This window comes from Schistosoma haematobium, chromosome 1, assembly GCF_000699445.3.
Source record: "Schistosoma haematobium chromosome 1, whole genome shotgun sequence".
Taxonomy (NCBI): Eukaryota; Metazoa; Platyhelminthes; class Trematoda; order Strigeidida; family Schistosomatidae; genus Schistosoma; species Schistosoma haematobium.
In genome coordinates this window covers 70,125,453-70,146,183 of record NC_067196.1, presented here as the reverse complement: position 1 = coordinate 70,146,183, position 20,731 = coordinate 70,125,453, and the positions used below count along the sequence as shown (strand labels likewise).

Here is a 20,731-nt window from a genome sequence, read left to right as displayed (position 1 = left end):
GTAACTATTTCGAAGAAAAATTTGAATATGTAATAAAATTTTCATGGGTAAGAACCGAAAGGAGATAAGACTGTTACACACAAAACATTAATTTGAAATGTATGAGTGGAACACAGCCCACCTGTAGTAACGCTGACCACATCGTATTCGCGATCTCAACTCTTCTGCACGTTCAGCACTCAAACGCTTCACAACGCGTTCAGCTAGACTCAACTGGCTTGATTGTGAATCACTTCCAGGCATTTTTTGGCGTTTAACTAACTCAATGGAATCCAGAAGCAGAGCATATTGTTTGGCACAAGCTTTAGATGAACACCATGTAGATGGTCGACCTGGCCTAGAAAAACACATCATACGACGACTAGTGGCAGCCCAACTTCCTTGCTGGTTATCTACATCTAAAAGAGCAGTAGCAAGTGCCAAACGTTCACGTAAAGGCCATACACCTTGTCCGTACCCAGGTCCAAGAAGTCGTTCTGAAGGGACAGGAGACAGTGGATCGTTATGCATGAAATATCTGTAGAATTAATGAAAAGAATAAACAAATTACTCAAGGAGGTTTTGATGAAAAAAATGTGAATAGAATGAGTTCGAAAACACCATCAAAAGTTACCGATGAACCTCGTAACAAAAATTAATTTATCTGAAACATTTTCTATTATAGAAGATAAAAGGGGTTTACTAAACCGTAGTTATAGTTTACGACAACTATATCAAATTGATGCAACGAAACGGTAGAAGAGTTTTAATGTCCAGAATAAATAAGAAAACTAACAATATGATGGGGATCTTTAAATGACTAACAATTTTCTTAAATCACATAATCCGACCATAGTTCTTTACAACTCGAGCTGAAGAAAAACCCTCAGTAAGCCACTTAAAATCAATATGATTAAAATAATCTATTGTGTCATTGTATAAAAATAAGAATTCAGCGGAAAAAAATTCTTTTCAACGAAATAAATTATTTAAGCTGTACATTAGTATTTATAGTTGTATGGCAAATAGGTCTACAGAAAGATAGAAAAGATCGCATTGAAAACTGGTTTCAGGTTTTCAATGGTGGCTTAACATCGATCAATTCATGATCTCAATCAAAATAACAGTAGTAATCACGGAAAATTGCTAGAGGGTAATAATAACTGATTGAGGTCTAAAATTATAAAACAATGATTTTTTTAAAAAAGAGCAGGACCGAAGCACACTACAGAAGAAAACTAGGTACAAGGAAGGATGAGAGGTTGGAAGTATCGTTTTTGCAGGCAGAGTTAGAGCTTGAACTCATGGATTGCCAACGCCTCACCAATGTACAAGTTTTTGATTGGGCCTCGCCTCGATCAAGTTCCTTTGATTGTATCGATTACTCTGAAGACTTCTCTGGAGTGATTTGCCCAGAGATGATCAAGTCCTCCTGTATCGAAATAGTAACTTTTGCATCCCTCCTTCATCCTTCTATTATTCTCTAACCGTCTGATTATTACGAAACTTCATCCAATGTTTGGTCTCGAACCAATGTATGATGTAATTTTTTGTCTTTCTGTAGACATAATTACAACTATAAATAAGAATGTACAGCTTAAGTAAATGATTTTGTCGAAAAGAAAATTATCACTGTGATTATCAAGAGTTCAGACTAAGAGATAGAACTAGTCCAATAAATGCAGTATCTGGCGTGAATCATATTGAGACTAGTAGTTTCTTACAAATCCAACTGTAATTCCTGTTTGTAAAATTATTTGCTTCCTCAATATATATATCGGCACTATACACCATGGCAATGAACCAAGTTATGGTGAATTCATTGTTCTTAATCCATAACAAAGTCGGGCTTAAAAAGGATGCAATAATACTTAAATATGAAACATTGAGATATACCTTAGTAACCTGTTCGTTCCTTAGATGTTCACTAACATAAAGCATTACATTTTCATGAGATTCCACTATACGATAAATCACTTGTAAGTAGTGTGCGATTAGACTGTTTGCTTTACAATGTGATAAGCTGACCTTCCAGTAGTTAATCCTCCAAAGGAGTCCTATCATCTAACGATACTATAATGAAGTAAAGTTCTAATAATAATATATATTCTGAAAATAATAATTACAGAATTCACGCCAGTTTACAGGCATGATCAATTTGATATAAATAGTAATATTAGATGTAGAGAACAAACATGTGATAGAAGGTAGTTTTAAGTATACTATTTCAGTAATAGTTTAGGTAGTACATGTATTACAGTGATCCAATGCATCTGCACTGTTTGATGCTTCAGTTATAGGAACATAACTCGTGCTTACTATGCAACAAGGGCACAACATCAACATGGCATGTTTATATGATTGAACCGAATGAATACTACATATGGTTTGATTGCTATCCTCAGATGAAGCCATAATCCTCTAACTACACCCATCCATTTATCACTTGAAGACGTAAAACTACACAAACGGTAACCTTGATAAAAATCAATTTATTGGATAATAACTAAACCTAATCATTGTCAGTGGAAATTTCGTGCGATTCAGTGGTGAAATATATAATCTTCTAATATGTTACATCTATTAAAAGGATCTAAAGGTAATAACCAGATTCCTCAAACCGATTATGGATAAGATAGGATTTAAAAATTCCACCAAATGGTTAAGACGTGAATGTCCAGATCATTGAGTCAACTAAATGACATCAGAAATGAAGTGATTTATAAGTCATAATTAACATTCCACTGAATTACTCGTTTGAAGATTGATCAACTGGATAAAATACACATCTTGATAGTAAACAAACACAACCATACATATAAATGAAAAGATATTTTTTTACAAAGATTTTAACCAGTGATAAATAAACTGAACAAGTTGAAACAAAGTCAACAATCAAAATTCTTAGATAATATGTATACAAAATATAAACAGAAAAAAAATTTGTTTAAACACGCGGTAATATAGATTGAACAGTATTATAAAATACTAACAACAATGCTTTATGAAATGGAGGAGACGTCAAGTATGTAGGAAATCTTTGAAATACTATTTTTTAATGATATCAGAAGTATCAATATTGTTTTTATTTTGTAAAAAGCCAACACGTTTAACTATTTCTATCCAACCGAAACGACTGACAAGTTCATCAAGCTTGTTTTGATCAGTTGAGCCCAAACATTCATCATCATCAGGTGACCAAAGAGGCGGACTAAAATTTGTTATTGATGATGGACGACGTTTTCCGGTAGTCAAAAAGTTGTACGCTTCTGCAACGGAACCATTTGTCATATAGACAAGCAATATAGCCTGTAAAGGCGTTGTTATATAACTAGTGCAGTTTATCAACTTTGACACCCATACAGGATATTTCATTGGGTCAAATGAAGGTGATGAATCCGATGTCATCAATGATAAATACTAAAAGCAAAAATGAATTACAGTTATTCGTTAAGAACAAAGACATTCAAATGTACAATATAACCACTGATAAATACAATAACTTAGCGTTTTATTGTATTTATGACGTAAAGTAATCTAATTATCGTTTAAACAACTGGAAATTGAAATGTATAACACTCCTGAAAAGCACATTTTATGCGATTGACTTACGTTCCAACGCCATTACTTTAAATTGCTGTCTTACTGATGTCTGGGAAATGGCGTGGCAAACTGGTCAATGTAAATGTGCAGCAATTAATATTGTTACACACCTAGGTGATTCATTCAAACACATCGACAGATGAATTATTGTAATCTGTCCATTTATTCTGTCAATCACATGTTTGACTATATTAATTACTCGGATGTAACTTGGGTCACATTTGATGCAAGTATGTATTTATCCATCAACTTCTTATATTTATTAGCTGACTCTTAAAACTGAGTTACATTATTCGCTGAATAGTAGTACAGACATTACATAGCCCCTCTGTTGACAATAGCACATTAATTTGAAAAAAAAATGTCTGTTTTCGAAAGCAACACTGAGGTGTGTGGATAACGTTAACGATATGTAGCGAAAATAGTTTGTAATATTCCTGATAGAGTACAGTGTCAGGTTAAGAGTGAGTGTAAAATAAGAGTGTTATACTTATATAAAAAGCAATACATGAATAACATATAGTCACGGAAAGAAATTAAAGTGTTAGTGTGCGATTATGAGTAAATTAGTAAGCGTACCAAAAATAACAAGCACTTACGTTGTGACTATCTGGACGATAAAATAACACCATCATATATATACCGTAAAAACAGATAGTAAATCGTTTATCGTTTATGGGCTTGACAGAAAAACAAATCTTGAAAATAAGTGATGTAGAATGTAACGAATACTGATCTGTAGTGCCGATGGAGTATAAGAACAAATACTAGCGAAATATTAACATGTTCTAATAAGCTACAGTCGAGTAAATAGCGTCGGTAAATTATTGATGGATTTACGTTTACGTGGGATGGGGTTTCTGCTTGCAGGATAAGAATAATCAGTCCGTAAAATGATAACCGCATCGATGGATGAACTAAGTAGCTAACTTAACTGACAAGCAACTCAAAAGATTCAATCTCTAATCCATAGCATTCGGCGAAGCTTAAACTGAATTATCTTATCGGTACTTTGTCCTCGTATCAACGCTTCTCATTGATCTATTTGGCGGATCATTCTATTATGATCATATTATTATTATTATTATTATTTATTATTATTATTATTATTTTATTATTATTATTATTGTTATTATTATTATTATTATTACTGATGGCTTTATTCAATATTATATTTTGGTACAATATAGAATTCTCGTATTCCCATTATCACATTAGTGTCATTATCACTTACATGGAATTATTATTGCTGTTCGTATTGACATTAAATCATGACATTTACGCAGCTATATCACTCACCCAGCAAGTTAGAATTTTGTAGACATACAATTCATATTATGACATTTGAGACTCACCAGTATATTTTTTACTATATACATGCATAAAATTTTTCTGCTTTAAGTGAGTCCGTTCCTTTTTTCGTGTCATTTTGCCTCATTATTACACTCATTTACGTAGCTGTTATTTTTATTTTAACATACCACACACATCTTCCAATTCGATATCATCTCTTACCATGTATAGTGGATGCCTTTAATTCTAATAAACCTTTTGCTAAGACCGACCATCTTTGTTATGTTCTGAATTATTTATCACACCAATAACCTAATCATTATCGTTCATTTTTGTGGATATATAGCTATCAAGTCGGGTTCACCACCTTTGTAGCCCATCATATTCGCACGATCAAATCGGAGTAAGGGACTGGGCTACGAAAGTGTGTATTGCCGAATCCCAAAGCTTCATACAATAGCTGGATCTTTTATTTGCCTCTCTGTCTTTCAAGATTAGTATATACAATATGCGCATCCAACATACAACTTTTGATATACCGTTGTTCTAAAGGTGTTAAGTCGACAGAATATATATGATTAAATATGCTATACATCACATTAACAGCATTATCATTATGGGATCACGCAACAGATACCAGAAACGTACATTTGGATTTTTGCAGTAAGTGACAAATCAACTTTTGCAGAAAATAGAGATAACTATTCAATCTTTGTAAACAATATCTCAAAGGGAACTGTTCACATAGAGTAAGTCAACATAGACTAAGACTTACCGACGGTGAACTGGAATCTTGGGATGGAGTACCTTGTATCAGCTCTAACAGAGACTCGTTAAGTGACGATAGACTGGCTGAAGCATTTGGTAAGTCATTTGATTCCGATGCTTTCTTCGTGTTTGTTGCTATGATTGTTGGTGGTCGAGGGTAGTTATTACAAAATCTTTTAGGACTTTCATACGAACAAACAGATATTTGATCGCGAAGAAAAGGACTAAAACCTGTGAGAAATCAAACAAGAACAAAAAATACGCACGAATTCGCTTGATTTCATGATACGTCTTTCTGAGTAGAAACATTGGGTGAAAACTAGGCGACCCTAGAATGAAACACTTTTTTATATCAGTTTCTACTATTACTTATAAGAAATGTATTTGTGTATTTATTCATTACAGGTGTAAAAAAGAATGACAGTACTTTGTGTGAACATTCTAAGCCTCAACAGCGAGACAAAAACTTCATTAGAATATCTACTGACAACCAGAGCGACCATTTATTTAGGTACATGGAATGTTCGTACAATGTGGGACACCGGAAGAGCCTTCCAGATTGCTGCAGAAATGAGAAGATACAACCTAGAGGTACTTGGGATCAGTGAAACACATTGGACACAAGTTGGACAACAACGACTAACTACAGGAGAGCTCCTGTTATACTCCGGCCATGAAGAAGAAAATGCACCACATACACAAGGAGTTGCATTGATGCTATCCAAACAAGCGCAAAATGCGCTTATATGATGGGAATCTCATGGACCAAGGATCATCAAAGCCTCGTTTAAAACAAAGAAAGAGGGCATTTCAATGAACATCATCCAATGCTATGCACACACCAACGACTACAATGAAGACGCCAAAGATCAATTCTACAATAGGCTGCAGTCAATAGTCGAGAAGTGCCCAACAAAGGACCTGACCATTCTGATGGGAGATTTCAACGCCAAGGTTGGAATGGACAACACTGGATATGAAGACATCATGGGACGACACGGACTGGGAGAAAGAAACGAAAATGGTGAGAGATTTGCAAATCTATGTGCCTTCAATAAGCTGGTCATAGGCGGCACCATATTCCCACATAAACGCATACACAAAACCACATGGACTTCACCGGATCACTCTACACAAAACCAAATCGACCATATTTGCATCAACAAAACGTTCAGGAGGACTATAGAGGACGTGAGAACCAAGAGAGGAGCTGATATAGCATCAGATCATCACTTACTGGTCGCCAAGATGAAATTGAAACTCAAGAAGCACTGGACAACGGGGCAGACAGTATCACAAAACTTCAATACGGCCTTTCTTCAGGATACTAACAAACTCAACGAATTCAAGATAGTCCTCAGCAATAAGTTCCAGGCCTTTCATGATCTACTCAATGGAGAAGGAACTACTGTGGAGAGCAACTGGAAGGGGATCAAAGAGGCAATCACTTCAACATGTCATGAGGTCCTGGGTCACAAGAAGCACCACCACAAGGAATGGATCATTGTTGGTACACTGGATAAGATTCAAGAAAGGAGGAACAAGAAGGCAGCGATCAATACCAGCCGAACAAGAGCAGAGAAAGCCAAGGCACAAGCTGAATACACGGAAATAAACAAACAAGTGAAGAGGAGCATCAGAACCGACAAACGTAAATATGTGGAAGATTTAGCAACGACGGCGGAAAAGGCTGCAAGCGAAGGAAACATGAGACAATTGTATGACACGACAAAGAAACTCTCTGGAAATCGCCGCAAACCAGAACGACTAGTGAAAAGCAAGGAAGGCGAGGTAATCATCAACATTGAAGAGCAACAAAACAGGTGGGTAGAACACTTCAAAGGACTCTTGAATCGACCAGCTCCACTGAACCCACCCAACATCGAAGCAGCACCCACGGACCTCTCAATCAATGTTGGCCCACCAACAATTGAAGAAATCAGCATGGCCATCAGACAAATCAAGAGTGGCAAAGCAGCAGGACCGGACAACATCCCAGCAGAGGCACTAAAAACAGACGTAGCGGCAACTGCAAGGATGCTCCACATTCTCTTCAATAAGATTTGGGATGAGGAACAAGTACCAACAGACTGAAAAGAAGGACTTCTGATCAAAATACCGAAGAAAGGCGATCTCAGCAAGTGTGATAACTACAGGGGCATCACTCTTCTCTCAATACCGGGAAAAGTCTTCAACAGGGTATTGTTAAACAGGATGAAGGACTGCGTAGACGCCCAACTTCGTGACCAACAGACAGGATTCCGTAAGGATAGATCGTGTACAGACCAAATCACAACTCTACGGATCATTGTGGAACAATCAATTGAATGGAATTCATCACTCTACATCAACTTCATTGACTACGAAAAGGCATTTGATAGCGTGGACAGAACAACACTATGGAAACTTCTTCGACACTACGGCGTGCCTCAGAAGATAGTCAATATCATACAGAACTCATATGATGGATTACACTGCAAAATCGTGCATGGAGGACAGTTGACAAAGTCGTTCAAAGTGAAGACCGGTGTTAGGCAAGGTTGCTTACTCTCACCCTTTCTCTTTCTCCTGGTGATCGACTGGATCATGAAGACGTCAACGTCTGAAGGAAAGCGCGGGATACAATGGACATCTAAGATGCAGTTGGATGATCTAGACTTCGCAGACGATCTGGCCCTTCTATCCCAAACGCAACAACAGATGCAGGAGAAGACAAACAGTGTGGCAGCAGCCTCAGCAGCAATAGGTCTCAATATACACAAAGGAAAAGCAGGATTCTCCGATACAACACAGAATGCACCAATCCAATCACAATTGACGGAGAAGATTTGGAAGATGTAAAAACCTTTACGTATTTGGGCAGCATCATTGATGAACAGGGTGGATCTGATGCAGATGTGAAGGCGCGGATCGGCAAAGCAAGAGCAGCATATTTACAACTGAGGAATATCTGGAACTCAAAGCAACTCTCAACCAACACCAAGGTCAGGATTTTCAATACAAATGTCAAGACAGTTCTACTGTATGGGGCAGAAACCTGGATAACTACAAAAGCCATCATCCAGAAAATACAGGTGTTTATTAACAATTGTCTACGCAAAATACTTCAGATCCATTGGCCGGACACTATTAGCAACAACGTACTGTGGGAGAGAACAAACCAGATCCCAGTGGAGGAAGAAATCAGGAAGAAGCGCTGGAAGTGGATAGGACACACATTGAGGAAAGCACCCAACTGCGTCACAAGACAAGCCCTCACATGGAATCCTGAAGGTCAAAGGAAAAGAGGAAGACCAACGAACACATTACGCCGAGAAATGGAGATAGACATGAGAAAAATGAACAAGAATTTGATGGAACTAGAAAAGAAGGCCCAGGACAGAGTGGGTTGGAGAATGCTGGTCAGCGGCCTATGCTCCATTGGGAGTAACAGGCGTAAGTAAGTAAGTAATATATTATTCGCTGAGTAAATAAGCCATGATGTTCACAAGCTACAAACCAAAGGCTGTTAACCATGATCGATAAGTATGAATCAACCAATAATATTTGGGTTGAATCCCTGCAACTTACGACTCATTTAGTCTCAGAGTGATTATTAATATTATCCATTTTATTTAACCACCGATCATGAAAGTGCATCAGCCCTTTATATACACATAACTAGCACTTTCATTGATTCATTTCGTGTCCCTATTAATATTCGATAGGCGTGTTTATTACTCCCTTTGCAATCGACTGTACGATGCATTTGTGTACGAATTGTGTTAATTTACGTTTTAGAAACAGATCATAACTGTTGTTGAAGATATTGAGTGCTGTAAAAAAAGTCCTTACTTTTCGTAGGATCTGGTAATACATCCCCGAATTTATCACGTTGAACAGTTGTCGGGGAAGTCTCTTTATTAGTTGATTTGTCTAAGTGATTCTTTTGTGATTGATTGAAAAGCACATATGTCGTAATTGTGTTAGACTTATTCAAGTCCAGACTACATTCATCAATCGAATAAGATGAGTGACAAGCACCATCATCACTGAGTGCATCATTATATTTATTTTCCTCCATCGGATTGGTATATCTCTTTGATCCTCCAAAGAAGATATTATGAAGTTCGACCTGCTCGTTTTTTGTGAGTGATTTCAGTAAACGCGCATACACTGAATTCACTAAATGGTGACGGAAGCGCGCCCGCATTGATTCTGATGAATGGCTAGTTACACCTTCCTTTGCCATCTCTTTCCATAAAGCGCGACTTCTTACCCGCCTAGATTGAAATATTGAGTGTGGAAATAACAACTATGAGATAAAACATAACATATATTTGACGAAATTTTTCAACGAAGACGCTCATTAATATCGCGTGAAAGTAGTTCACTTTTGAAGTACTAAGCGTCAGCAAGAAATCTTTCTACGACGTTTAGGGATTCCCTTTACTTCCGGCAGATTCTTCTATGGTACCCCACTTGGAATAGGCTGGAACTCTCAATATTACCGAATTCGGTTGTGGTGCTCTAGACGTTCACATACATGGCTAAGAGAAGTTAGCATAACTCGCTTAGGAGAACGAAGTCTTTCTTGATCGTATTCTTTTAACTGACCCCTATCTCTTATGAAATACTATGTTTGCGCCATTACCTATCAACTGTCCCATCCTTCCTCTTTTATTTCTTCAAAATATAATCGACTCATTTGCGTGACGCATTTTTCAATGCCCTACTGTACGCGTTTTTAGGCTCCTTAAACAGAAAACACATTTAACTTATAAGGAACTCCGAGACAATTACACATATGTTCATAAAGAATAATGCACGATTAATTTACACGTAAAAGTAATTAGTATTTATCATATATATAACAATGACTACATTTTGAGCGAACCAATGGTTAGGAGTCTATAATTTTTTTTAAAACAATTAGTCTCTTTGATAAATTTCGATAATGATAATCTTCGTCTTCTATAACTTTTTTACTTTACATCACGTAATTACCTTAGACAACGATTAAAACTAGGAATCACTGGACAGAATATTAGTAACAAGGAATATCTGACAGCAGCTACCACCTTGACATAGTGGTCAGACCTTCCTGTAGAGACGACACCATCGAGCTATATAAACTGAAAACTTATTCCTGCCTCAAGCAAGCCGTGGCGACTTTCGATACATTCAAAAACAGTTGGATCTCAGAATGAATATTTAGTTATTCAGTCCTCAATCATAATTTACCTTATATCACTAAACGAAACTAAGCCAATTAACAGAAATTAAGATTTTAACCAAGAAAATAAACGAACTCCAAAAGGTTGAATTCACAGTTCACGGTTGTACAAAACAATAGAAGGCAAGTAATATATGTCCCATACCTCCATAGGTTATTCTCCAACAAATACTTCATTATCGCTTCATCCTCCATCAAAGTATATCGCTGTCGTCCGATACGATAAAAACCACTTCTCAAAGTTTGATTATTGTCAAGATTTTTACACTCATCATTTTTGGTGGTAATTTTACTATCAATGTTTTTATTTGCCTGAACCGGAAGATTTTTAAGCATAGGAAGCAAAACGTGTCGAACATGACTGCGTATGCTTTCTGCACGGTGATTTGAAATCTTAACAGCTTCTAAATGACTGTAAGTTGAACGTTTGTTTAACAATCTGAAAGACAAACAAACGTTAGGATAAAGCATGCCTAATAAATGAATTGTAGGGTCTAAGACACATAAACAAAAGTTTAAGTTAATAGTAATTTACCAAAGAAAGAACTGAAAGTTTTTACAACAACATTTTGACTTTCAGAAAACAAACAATCCCACTGAAAGCTTAATTGGACGTTCATTGATACCAGTATGTTCTGAATCGTTCTTTGATTTCGCCCTTAATAAACAAGGAATTAGTAAAACAAGTGTAGCCAAAAATTATGTTTAGTCAACTAAGTAATACAACACTAAGCAAGCATGGAAAGTACTGACACGGTAAAATTATATGGGATTCATCCTAAATGATTGTCAACTTGTGTCCAATTCAAAGAACATGAAAATGAATTTTCAGGACAATAATTTGAGGACAGAAAAATCATGAGAAGCCATCCTATGCGAAAATCAGACAATCCACTAAGTGTAAATTTGGAAATTGTTGGAGTCTCTTTTATGCAGCTTGAACCATACTTGATCATAACATGCACCCAGTATCTATCAAAAACAACCAAATAAATGATTTTAGAGCATTTTTAAGCGATCGGAGATCTTCATTATATTTCGTCCATTCCACAGTTGTGGTGATAACAAACAATATTTTGTAACATGAGTAGCTCGAGGTCGATCAGAGTCAGTCAGCTACAAAGTAGGACCAGGCACATATATGCATCAGTCCAAGTCGCCATACCTCATTAACACAACAAGATGGACACCGGATTCATACAAGTAGTTAATTCAGAAGTGGTAATATGTAAAAGACAGATTGCAATAAGGATATAGTACAGGAAGAAAGAATTAGTTCGTAGAAAGAAAGATATGAAGCGATTTTAATCTCTTAGTTTAAGGAAAGACAGAGTGTATACACCTACGCCACTGTCATCAATTCTGAACCATGTCATCAAGAGTCTCCAACCATTGGTTACGATAGTCACACGGACACCAACCAAGTTGTCTGCATCTACCAACATGGCTCACACTAGAAGTTAGTGACTTCAAGCACTGATGCCACGTTTTGATTTGGCCGCCCCTAACTTTCTTCCAACCATCCCCAACACCGGTTAGCATTGCACGTCGTGGTAATAGGTGTTCGGGCATACGAAACACGTGGCCCAACCATCTCAGTCGATGAAGATTAACAACCTCATCGACTGATTTACCATCATTCCCTAATACCCTGAGTCTAACTTCACTATTACTTACCCTCTGATCCCAGCAGACGCCAGCAATATTTCTAAGACATCTGTGGTCAAATACTAGTAGCTTACGGGTGTCTTCTACTCTTAATGGCCATGTTTCGCTGCCGTAAATTAAAACAGAACAGACTGCCGCGCAGTATACTCATCCGTTTATTGATAGACGGATATCTCGCCTTCACCATAGGTGACGTAAGTTGGCAAAAGCCAAGCGAGCTTTTCGAATCCGTGCTGAGATTTCGTCAGACACCAACCCATTAGGGCTGATCAGACTTCCAAGATAAGTGAAGTTGTCAACGCGTTCGACTACTTCACTCCCTATCCTTAGTTCAGGTGTTGACGCAGACCAGTCCTGAAGCAAAAACTTGAATCTAGAGGGAGAGAAGCGCATCCCAAACATTCTGGCATTGTTGCTTAGTGCTACTAAAAGACTCTGAATTCTATCAGCGTCTTCACCAAACAGGACTATGTCATCCGCGTATTCTAAGTCGATAAATGGACCTCCTGGTAAGAGATCAATACGCGAGAATTCAGTAGAGGAGAATGTTATTTCCATCAATAGGTCTATGATGAAGTTAAACAAAAATGGAGAAAGTGGACAGCATTGACGGACACCACTTGAGGTTGCAAAAGCTGATGACAGTTCGCCATAAGCTCTGACTCGACTAGTAGTGTTCGAGTAAAGAGCCTTCACAAGGTTTATGTACTTCTGAGGTACGCCTTTCAATGACAGACACTGCCACAGAATCTCGCGGTCTACCGGGTCAAATGCTGCTTCTAAGTCTAGAAAGACCACCATTGTCGGACGCCGGTAAGTATCCCTATGTTCTAGAACCTGACGAATGGTGAATATGTGGTCGATGCAGCCACGACCAGGTCTGAAGCCAGCTTGATTTTCTCGTGTTTGCAGTTCGCGAGTCTTAGTTAGGCGTTTGATAATTATCGAGGCTAGTATTTTAGATATTATATTAGTTAAACTAATCCCTCTGTGGTTGTCACAGGATGATTTTGACCCTCTCTTATATATTGGGACGATAAGTGATTGTGACCACTTAGATGGGATAACGTCTAACTCCCAGATCTTAGCTAAAATATTAGTCAACCTAATCGCTAAAATTGGACCACCATCCTTAAAGACTTCTAGAGCCAATCCATCTGGACCAGCTGCCCTTCCTCGTTTCAGATTAACTATAGCCTTTTGAACTTCAGTTAGAGTCGAGGGACCTACTTCAATGTTCCATTCACACTGTCTCGGAATGGAGGGTAGTTGTAGATAAGTTGAAGGCCAGCTGAACTGTTCTCTGAAATGTTCCACCCATCGTTTTCAACGTCTAGACTGAGAGCAGATGAGGGTGTGGTCTTTTTCCGAAATAGTCTCACACTTGACTTATTAATTCCAGTTTCTTTTATTAGTCTGTAGAGCTGTCTTGTGTGTCCCAATAGCCACTGCCTTTTCCATCTCTTTTGCTTTCGTTGCCCACCACTGCTCACGGTCGTTCCTTAGACTTTTGCTTAACCTAGATCTGATTTGTTGTCGCTCTTCATCGGGTTCAGAACCTGATGGGATGAGTTTACGAGAATCCATCAGTGCAATAGACCTAAAGGAAATTCATTGGTTCTTTGTAACCCTGTGGTTTAAATCACTGATAGATGTCACTGCTGTTTCCACAGATGTTGGTATAGCTTTCCAAGCAACATCTGGGTCAACCTCGTTTTCAGAACTACCTAATTGTGACCTCAGTTGTTCCTGGAACCTACTTTTGGTTTTCTCGCTACTCAACTCAGTTCTAATAGGTCTTTTTACTGTGGCTTTTTGCGTCCAGTGAGGCGCAAGCGGATGCGTGCCCGTATTAGGGCATGGTCGGAGTCCAAGCAGGTACTCCAGAATGAGCGACAATCTTCTACCGACCCTCTCCAACGATGACTGATGGCAATATGGTCTATTTGAGTCCATTGTTGGTTTGGTGTAGGTCAGTCAGTCAGTCAGTCAGTCAGTAACAACGTAGAACTTCGTACGTACGTACATCAGTTCGAGTTGCCACACCACATTAGCACAGAGATGCAGTTGTCGATTCAAATCCCATTCAAATGGGATGTGTAGGGGGTCGCCATGTTAGACGATGTCTCTCCTTATGCTTAAAATTTGTGTTTGCTAAAAATAAATGATTGTCTGAGCACAGTTGCAGCAGACGATCACCATTATCTGTTCGCTGTGCCAAAATACTAAAATACCCACCTAAATGCCTTTCTGTTTGGTTTAACCTACCTATCTGGACATTAAAGTCACCTGCTACGAGTACTATGTCTGAACGTTTAGCTTTCTGAAGAAGTTCAGATAGCTTTCTGTAAAATTCATCTTTCACTTCATCTGAGCTGCAGTCAGTGGGAGCGTAGGCAGAAACGACGAAAAGGCAACGACGTGTGTCCCTATCCTTCCGAGTTCTTACGGAGCCTTTTAGCCCAACAGCACATAAACGACTGTTAACGGGGATCCACTCTGACAGTGCTTGTTCCGCCCTCATGCTTAGTGCTATCCCTACTCCTGCCAGTCCACGAGAGCTGGCCATCGCGTCACCAGATACACGGAGGGTGTATCTCGTTGTCTCTCCTTTTGCCGAGGTGAGATCAAGTGAATGACCACACTGGGATCCTGTATGCGTGTTTCAGAGACACAGCATACATCAATGGTACGAGATTCGAGGGTTCTAGACAAGGAAGCCTGTTGACCGATTTGACATACGGTGCGTACGTTGTCTGACATGGTAGGACCTTGAGGAACGGTTGTTCCAGCCAGTATAGCTCGGTTGCTCCATCACGATAGGCAAACCCGACCACCACGTCAAGGTAGCAACAATGGTCGGTCATGGTAATCTAAACGTAACTAATTTTTACGCAGAATCCTATAGTATGTACCAATATTACTTTACAGTCTATCGTATTGGTATTAAGTGTTTTGGTTTTGCAACATTTCAGTCAAATATCCTGGCATCATATTAGTTTTGCAAAAAGGTATTCAAGTAGACATAGCTCGACTAGATTACGAAATAAATATCCACAAATAAACGGTTAAGGAGAGAATCATATCCGTGCTCACTTGGGATGCATCTAACATCAAGAGAACTAAGTAATTCAATAACAGTAACATTTCAAGGATTACAGAACTCACTGCTGCCTATCATGACTTTCAAATAAGGGAAACTTACGATAGTAAGTTATTATCTTGAATATAATTCAGTATAGCAAGACTTTCTTTCTTTGTAAATGGTTTTCGGGAACGATTCGATGAGACGCGATAATCCGAAGTCGTTGATAACAGATCATCATTGTCACTAACCAGGATTTCGGATGCAACCTGTCAAATTAGAAATTTTCCAAACACGAACTTGTGTGAAATTGGCAATTTTTTTAAAATTTCTTTCAAGCCTAAGTTGGCATACGGTAATGGATGAAGGCTAATATTGAAAAAGTAAATACATCTGGGTATAAAGTGAAGGAAAGATGTGATTAGAATTAAGATGATTTATATTAATCTAAAACGTACAGACAGAGCTCCTGTAATTGCCAGCACATATCATATACAAGAATCCATACAAGATTCTTCGTATATTACCCACAGAAAATTCTTATTTTTTGACACTTCAGTCAATCATTATAGTCGACCTTTTACAACTTAATAATGTATGTTACATTGGTACTCTAGACGGTCTTCATCCAATCACTCATAAATTGAGACGTCTTTTATTGACTAAAGTATGACTGGCCAAATAACATTGACAGACCTCGTGTGGTTCATATAGGTCAATCGGTCAGTTATGAGCAAAGTATAGACCTGGTACTAATGTGCAGGAGTTCAAGTTCCAAAATTGTTTAAGCACGGGCAGATAAGATTATCAAAATTGGTAGAATCAGTAGCACTAATGGCACAAGTGGTCGTAGGAGTTTCGCACCGTAATATACAAACCTGTACTCAAATACTGAGTAGTTTATTGACAATCTCGGCGAAGTGGACAATGATATTAACTACCGGTACACAACCTTTGTTATTTGTGAAACATAATCATAGTGAACATATAATAGACTTGAGTTACGACAGTTATGTTTCTTATGCACTATAGAACTATAACAGCATTAAGTTAGCAAGTGTAAACAAGCTGAAAGTGGATAGGAAACGTGTATTGTATGCTGAATCATAATCATCTTCAAATGAATGGGTTCAAAGGTGATTCTATTGATACAGACGTACCTCACCATCACTCGGTTAACACCAAAGTAGCTTTTCTTGTTTGTTCATGCATACTGATGTCAAGAACTAATGGATAGTATAAAGGGCACATGTTGGTGCAATTATGAACTAATCACAAGTAAACGTTAATGTTACGGCTGTTAACCCTCAATGAATTACTATGTTGGATGAAATCTCCCCATAATTTGATGCATAACCATATATTAGTCGCAATTACTATCAGTAATTCCCGAGGTTTATTTATCTTTAAAACACCAATGTATACTGATGACTTGAAAATACGTGAAGACAGTGAACCAAATGATATCGCCTGCTCCCAAGATACTAGGCAAATCCCACTATTGGGTTAAAACTAATCTACCGTAACCATGTACCATACCGCCAAACGAGCTTGAGATCACAACCCTTCAAGCCGATTACGCAACAGCTTTACCATAATGCATTGTCCAACATGGAAAAAAGTTAATGTTCATAACAGACTACTGGTAATAATTCCTACTGTTAGAAAGAAACATTAATCCTCTATTTCACTACTTGAATTACACGTTCAACGTAAATTGCTGGTATTAAATGCATTATATACGGTACCAAAACAATATATTTCAGATCTACAGCGACAAAATCATTACACATGAGACTTATGACACAGACCATGTTACAAATGGGAATACGATTCTCTGAAAATTTGTTAAGAGCACTTGCAATGGTTTGAAGACAGATTTGAACGTGACAAGATAACTGTGTTGTGCAAATTACATCAAGGATGAGGTAACTAAACACTGGTTGCACGCTGTTAAGTGGGATACGGACAATACAATCCCTATACTTACATTAACATTTTAGGGAAATCATTGCTAAGTTAAACGTGTTCATTACTACACTGAACACTGAATCAGCAGCCATCATCTTAATCTGTTTGAGCCTGCATACCTTACGGCTTAAAAAGTGGGAAAACATGAGATAAATGTCCGCAAGGTAGGACCTGATACATGTACATCGGTCCAAGTTGCCATACCTCATAAGCACGGAGATGAAGTCATTAAAGGAAGTCCCGGAGTAGCAAAGATATTAAGACTATCAGTGGTATCAGAAAAGATTGATGTCGAGGATACGACTAGAGAAATTGAGATACAAGACAATTCCATTGAACAAGTAACGCGGTTACTGTAACTCAGGCACAGAAATGCTGACAGAACATTTTCACAGTAGAATATATGTCTTTATGGGCTAACATGAAATTTGTGACAGATATGAACCTATGAGTTATATACACAATACGACATGAACTATTTATGTAGTTTCTGAGCAGAAACTCAGTCTTCAGTCTTCAGTAATAAGGATAGGAGGTCTGTCGACCTATATTAATCCTTGCAGTTTGTAATACTGTGGAGGTCCAATCTCGTTTTGAATATATTAACAGACGGTGCTGATATTACGTGTTCCGGTAGAGAATTCCAGTAATTCACTACTCGGTGCGAGAAACGGAACTCCAGACGTAAACGGTTTGATCTCGGTTTTTGAACTTTCTTCGAATGTCCTCTCAAATGATCGGTTCTAGACGGAAGCAACTCATTCATGAATGAGTCTGACATCAATAACTCAAAGGTGTGTACTTGTTCCCAGTTGGTTGTATTTCATCCTTGCTCGTAGATTTCTACTAATACAACAAAGTATGAGCTGAGAGAAATTACTGACCATAACCAATGATAAATAATTAAAAAACAAGTGGTTACACCCTCCCTATCAATATCAATGTACAGTACAAACACGCTAAAAAAAAATTGGACTTTTGAACATAAGACAACAACTCACAGAGTTTAATGTACGATTACCGCGTGTGTGAACCATCATGCAAACGCCACAAGGCAAAATATATTACGATCAGTTGTCATTTGAAATCCGCGCCCGATCTCAGCTTGGATCCCCAGCAGTTGATTTTTATAAACGTTTGAGCTGGTTGCAGATACGTCTAATCTTCCAACTTTTCATGATTAATTCGTCGCTAATTTAGTCCCTAAGGCGGATGACTGTTGCGATTGTCATTCATGTTGAACGATTCATTATAACTTCTTTCAGTCCGTCATAGTATCACAATACAATTATATAAATGGTTCAAATGATTGAATTGAAACTGCTGAAATAAAACTCTCCGTTGACGGATACATCTTGAATACTAGAACAATAGTCACAAACTACATCCCGATCGCAATGTAAAAGCACATAGTACTAATTATTATCCAGTCATCGGACCGTCCATGATATTCAATGTATTCATTGAGACCCATTATTTTTTTCTTACTGATGTGGAAACCGGTAGTGATATCTTTTCCTACGTCCGTGGGGTTTCGCGGTTTATGATGGACTGCCAGAAATTCTTGTTTTCCAGAAATATACTTGCATTGCGAACCCTAGTACCCTGGATTACAAACTAGGGGTCTCGATTTCGCACACTATGCATTTAGGTTTTGTTATTTTTCAGGTGAACTACGCCTTGTACTGAATAAATATGTTACGGATATCCAGGGTTTGACAACGCTTTTGTCCGTAACACTTCAGTAATCGAAAGATACCGATCCAGTCAAATCAGAAATTAAAAATGTAGTAGTTCGACGGTACATATGAAGTGTGTTCGATATTTCAAGAATTATGTGGTGTGAGCCGATAGGTTGTTGAGATGGATTAGTAGAAACGTGTGTCCAACCATGAACTGGTGTGGATGAGTGATCTAGATCTTTCAGCCATGGCATGTCCAATGAAACTAATGAGGTAGTGTCATTAATGCAACTCTAAAAACCGTATAATTCTCTGATGCTCATCAGACTTTCTGCTTGCCGTCATCCAGTCGCTTGAACACGCAGTTTGTACAGGGCATACAACCTCCCGTGGTGCACAATGAGCACTCATTTTGCTCTAAAAGTATTCAGGTAAATTATTTTGTTACATCTTTAGACAACTTACGAATAGTAAACTTGGGTCAGATAAAATATAACCGATATTCAACTACATGCTGCTCGCCACTAGCTAGAAGTAAGCTCGAAATATCGTCGAAAGTGAACATTGCCCTCTTTAAGTGGCACAGACTCACGAACGAAATCAGACGTGGGTTACATGGTTGTTGAGTAGACACATAAAAGATACCGACAACAAGTAACGTAAAGTTCTGAAAAATTTTACAAGTATTTATCCGAGTGTACTAAGGGATTTTTTTATTTTTTTAAATTGTTGGGTTACTACAGAGGTCGATATTCATTACACAACTACTATTATTATCACGGTTTAACCCTTTCACCAGGTGTTCATTTCTTTTCTCTCTTTTCTCCATCTAAATAAGTACTATTCTTGAAATTACGAAGTTTGTAATTAAGAGAATAATTTGTATTACACTTAAATTATCTCCTCAGACTCGTTTTATCTTCACTATGCATATATGACTCATACATAATGATATTTCGTTATCCTTTTCACTTAATTAAGACTTTTATAGCATCACTCTAAACTATGAGAGCACAAACATTTATTCTAGCGTCATATCTTGCTGCAATAATAGGTTGTTTTTCTTAATTATTTTCTATTTTAATTTTGTTACTAATTTGACGATACATACATAGTCGTTTATTCTTGTTCTGTGTTCATAAACACGCTCATTAAACTATTTGCATATTTCACGTCTCCTTTATTTCTGTTCCCTTATTTTCTCCCTTTCCTTCTTTAAACTCAATTCAGTATTCTTCTCATTTATACTGAACCTAATTTATTATGATTCCCTTTTTAACATATGACAAATATAATGCTAACACTATTGAAACTTGTGTATTATTCCATTTTTGAAGAAACCCGAAATGCTTTCTTCGCAACACTTATGTACCCATAAGATGTTTGTAAATAATAATAATAATAATAATAATAATATGGATGGGTACGATAACTACGCGGCTCTAGATAGTGACGTATTCATTTTTG

The 20,731-nt window shown here is 37.6% G+C and overlaps 1 protein-coding gene across 3 annotated transcripts; it reads right to left on the bottom strand.

Moving 5' to 3' along the window:
• Positions 1-121: 121 nt before the first annotated feature.
• BRD8_2 (Bromodomain-containing protein 8) lies at positions 122-18,816 on the bottom strand (the record flags this gene model as incomplete). 3 transcript variants are annotated; one of them, XM_051209565.1, is made up of 6 exons in its annotated part: positions 122-3,399; positions 5,651-5,874; positions 9,478-9,905; positions 11,004-11,297; positions 15,732-15,880; positions 18,584-18,622. In XM_051209565.1, 6 exons carry the CDS (start codon positions 18,620-18,622, stop codon positions 3,028-3,030), a joined length of 1,506 nt encoding a protein of 501 aa, XP_051075018.1. In that variant the 3' UTR covers positions 122-3,027. The 3 variants fall into 3 exon arrangements, with proteins under 3 accessions (XP_051075018.1, XP_051075017.1, XP_051075016.1); XM_051209564.1 differs by lacking the exons at positions 122-3,399; positions 5,651-5,874 and adding an exon at positions 11,394-11,516 and having other exon boundaries at positions 8,956-11,297; positions 15,732-18,816; XM_051209563.1 differs by lacking the exons at positions 122-3,399; positions 5,651-5,874 and having other exon boundaries at positions 8,956-11,297; positions 18,584-18,816.
• Between the last annotated feature and the right edge of the window lie 1,915 nt (positions 18,817-20,731).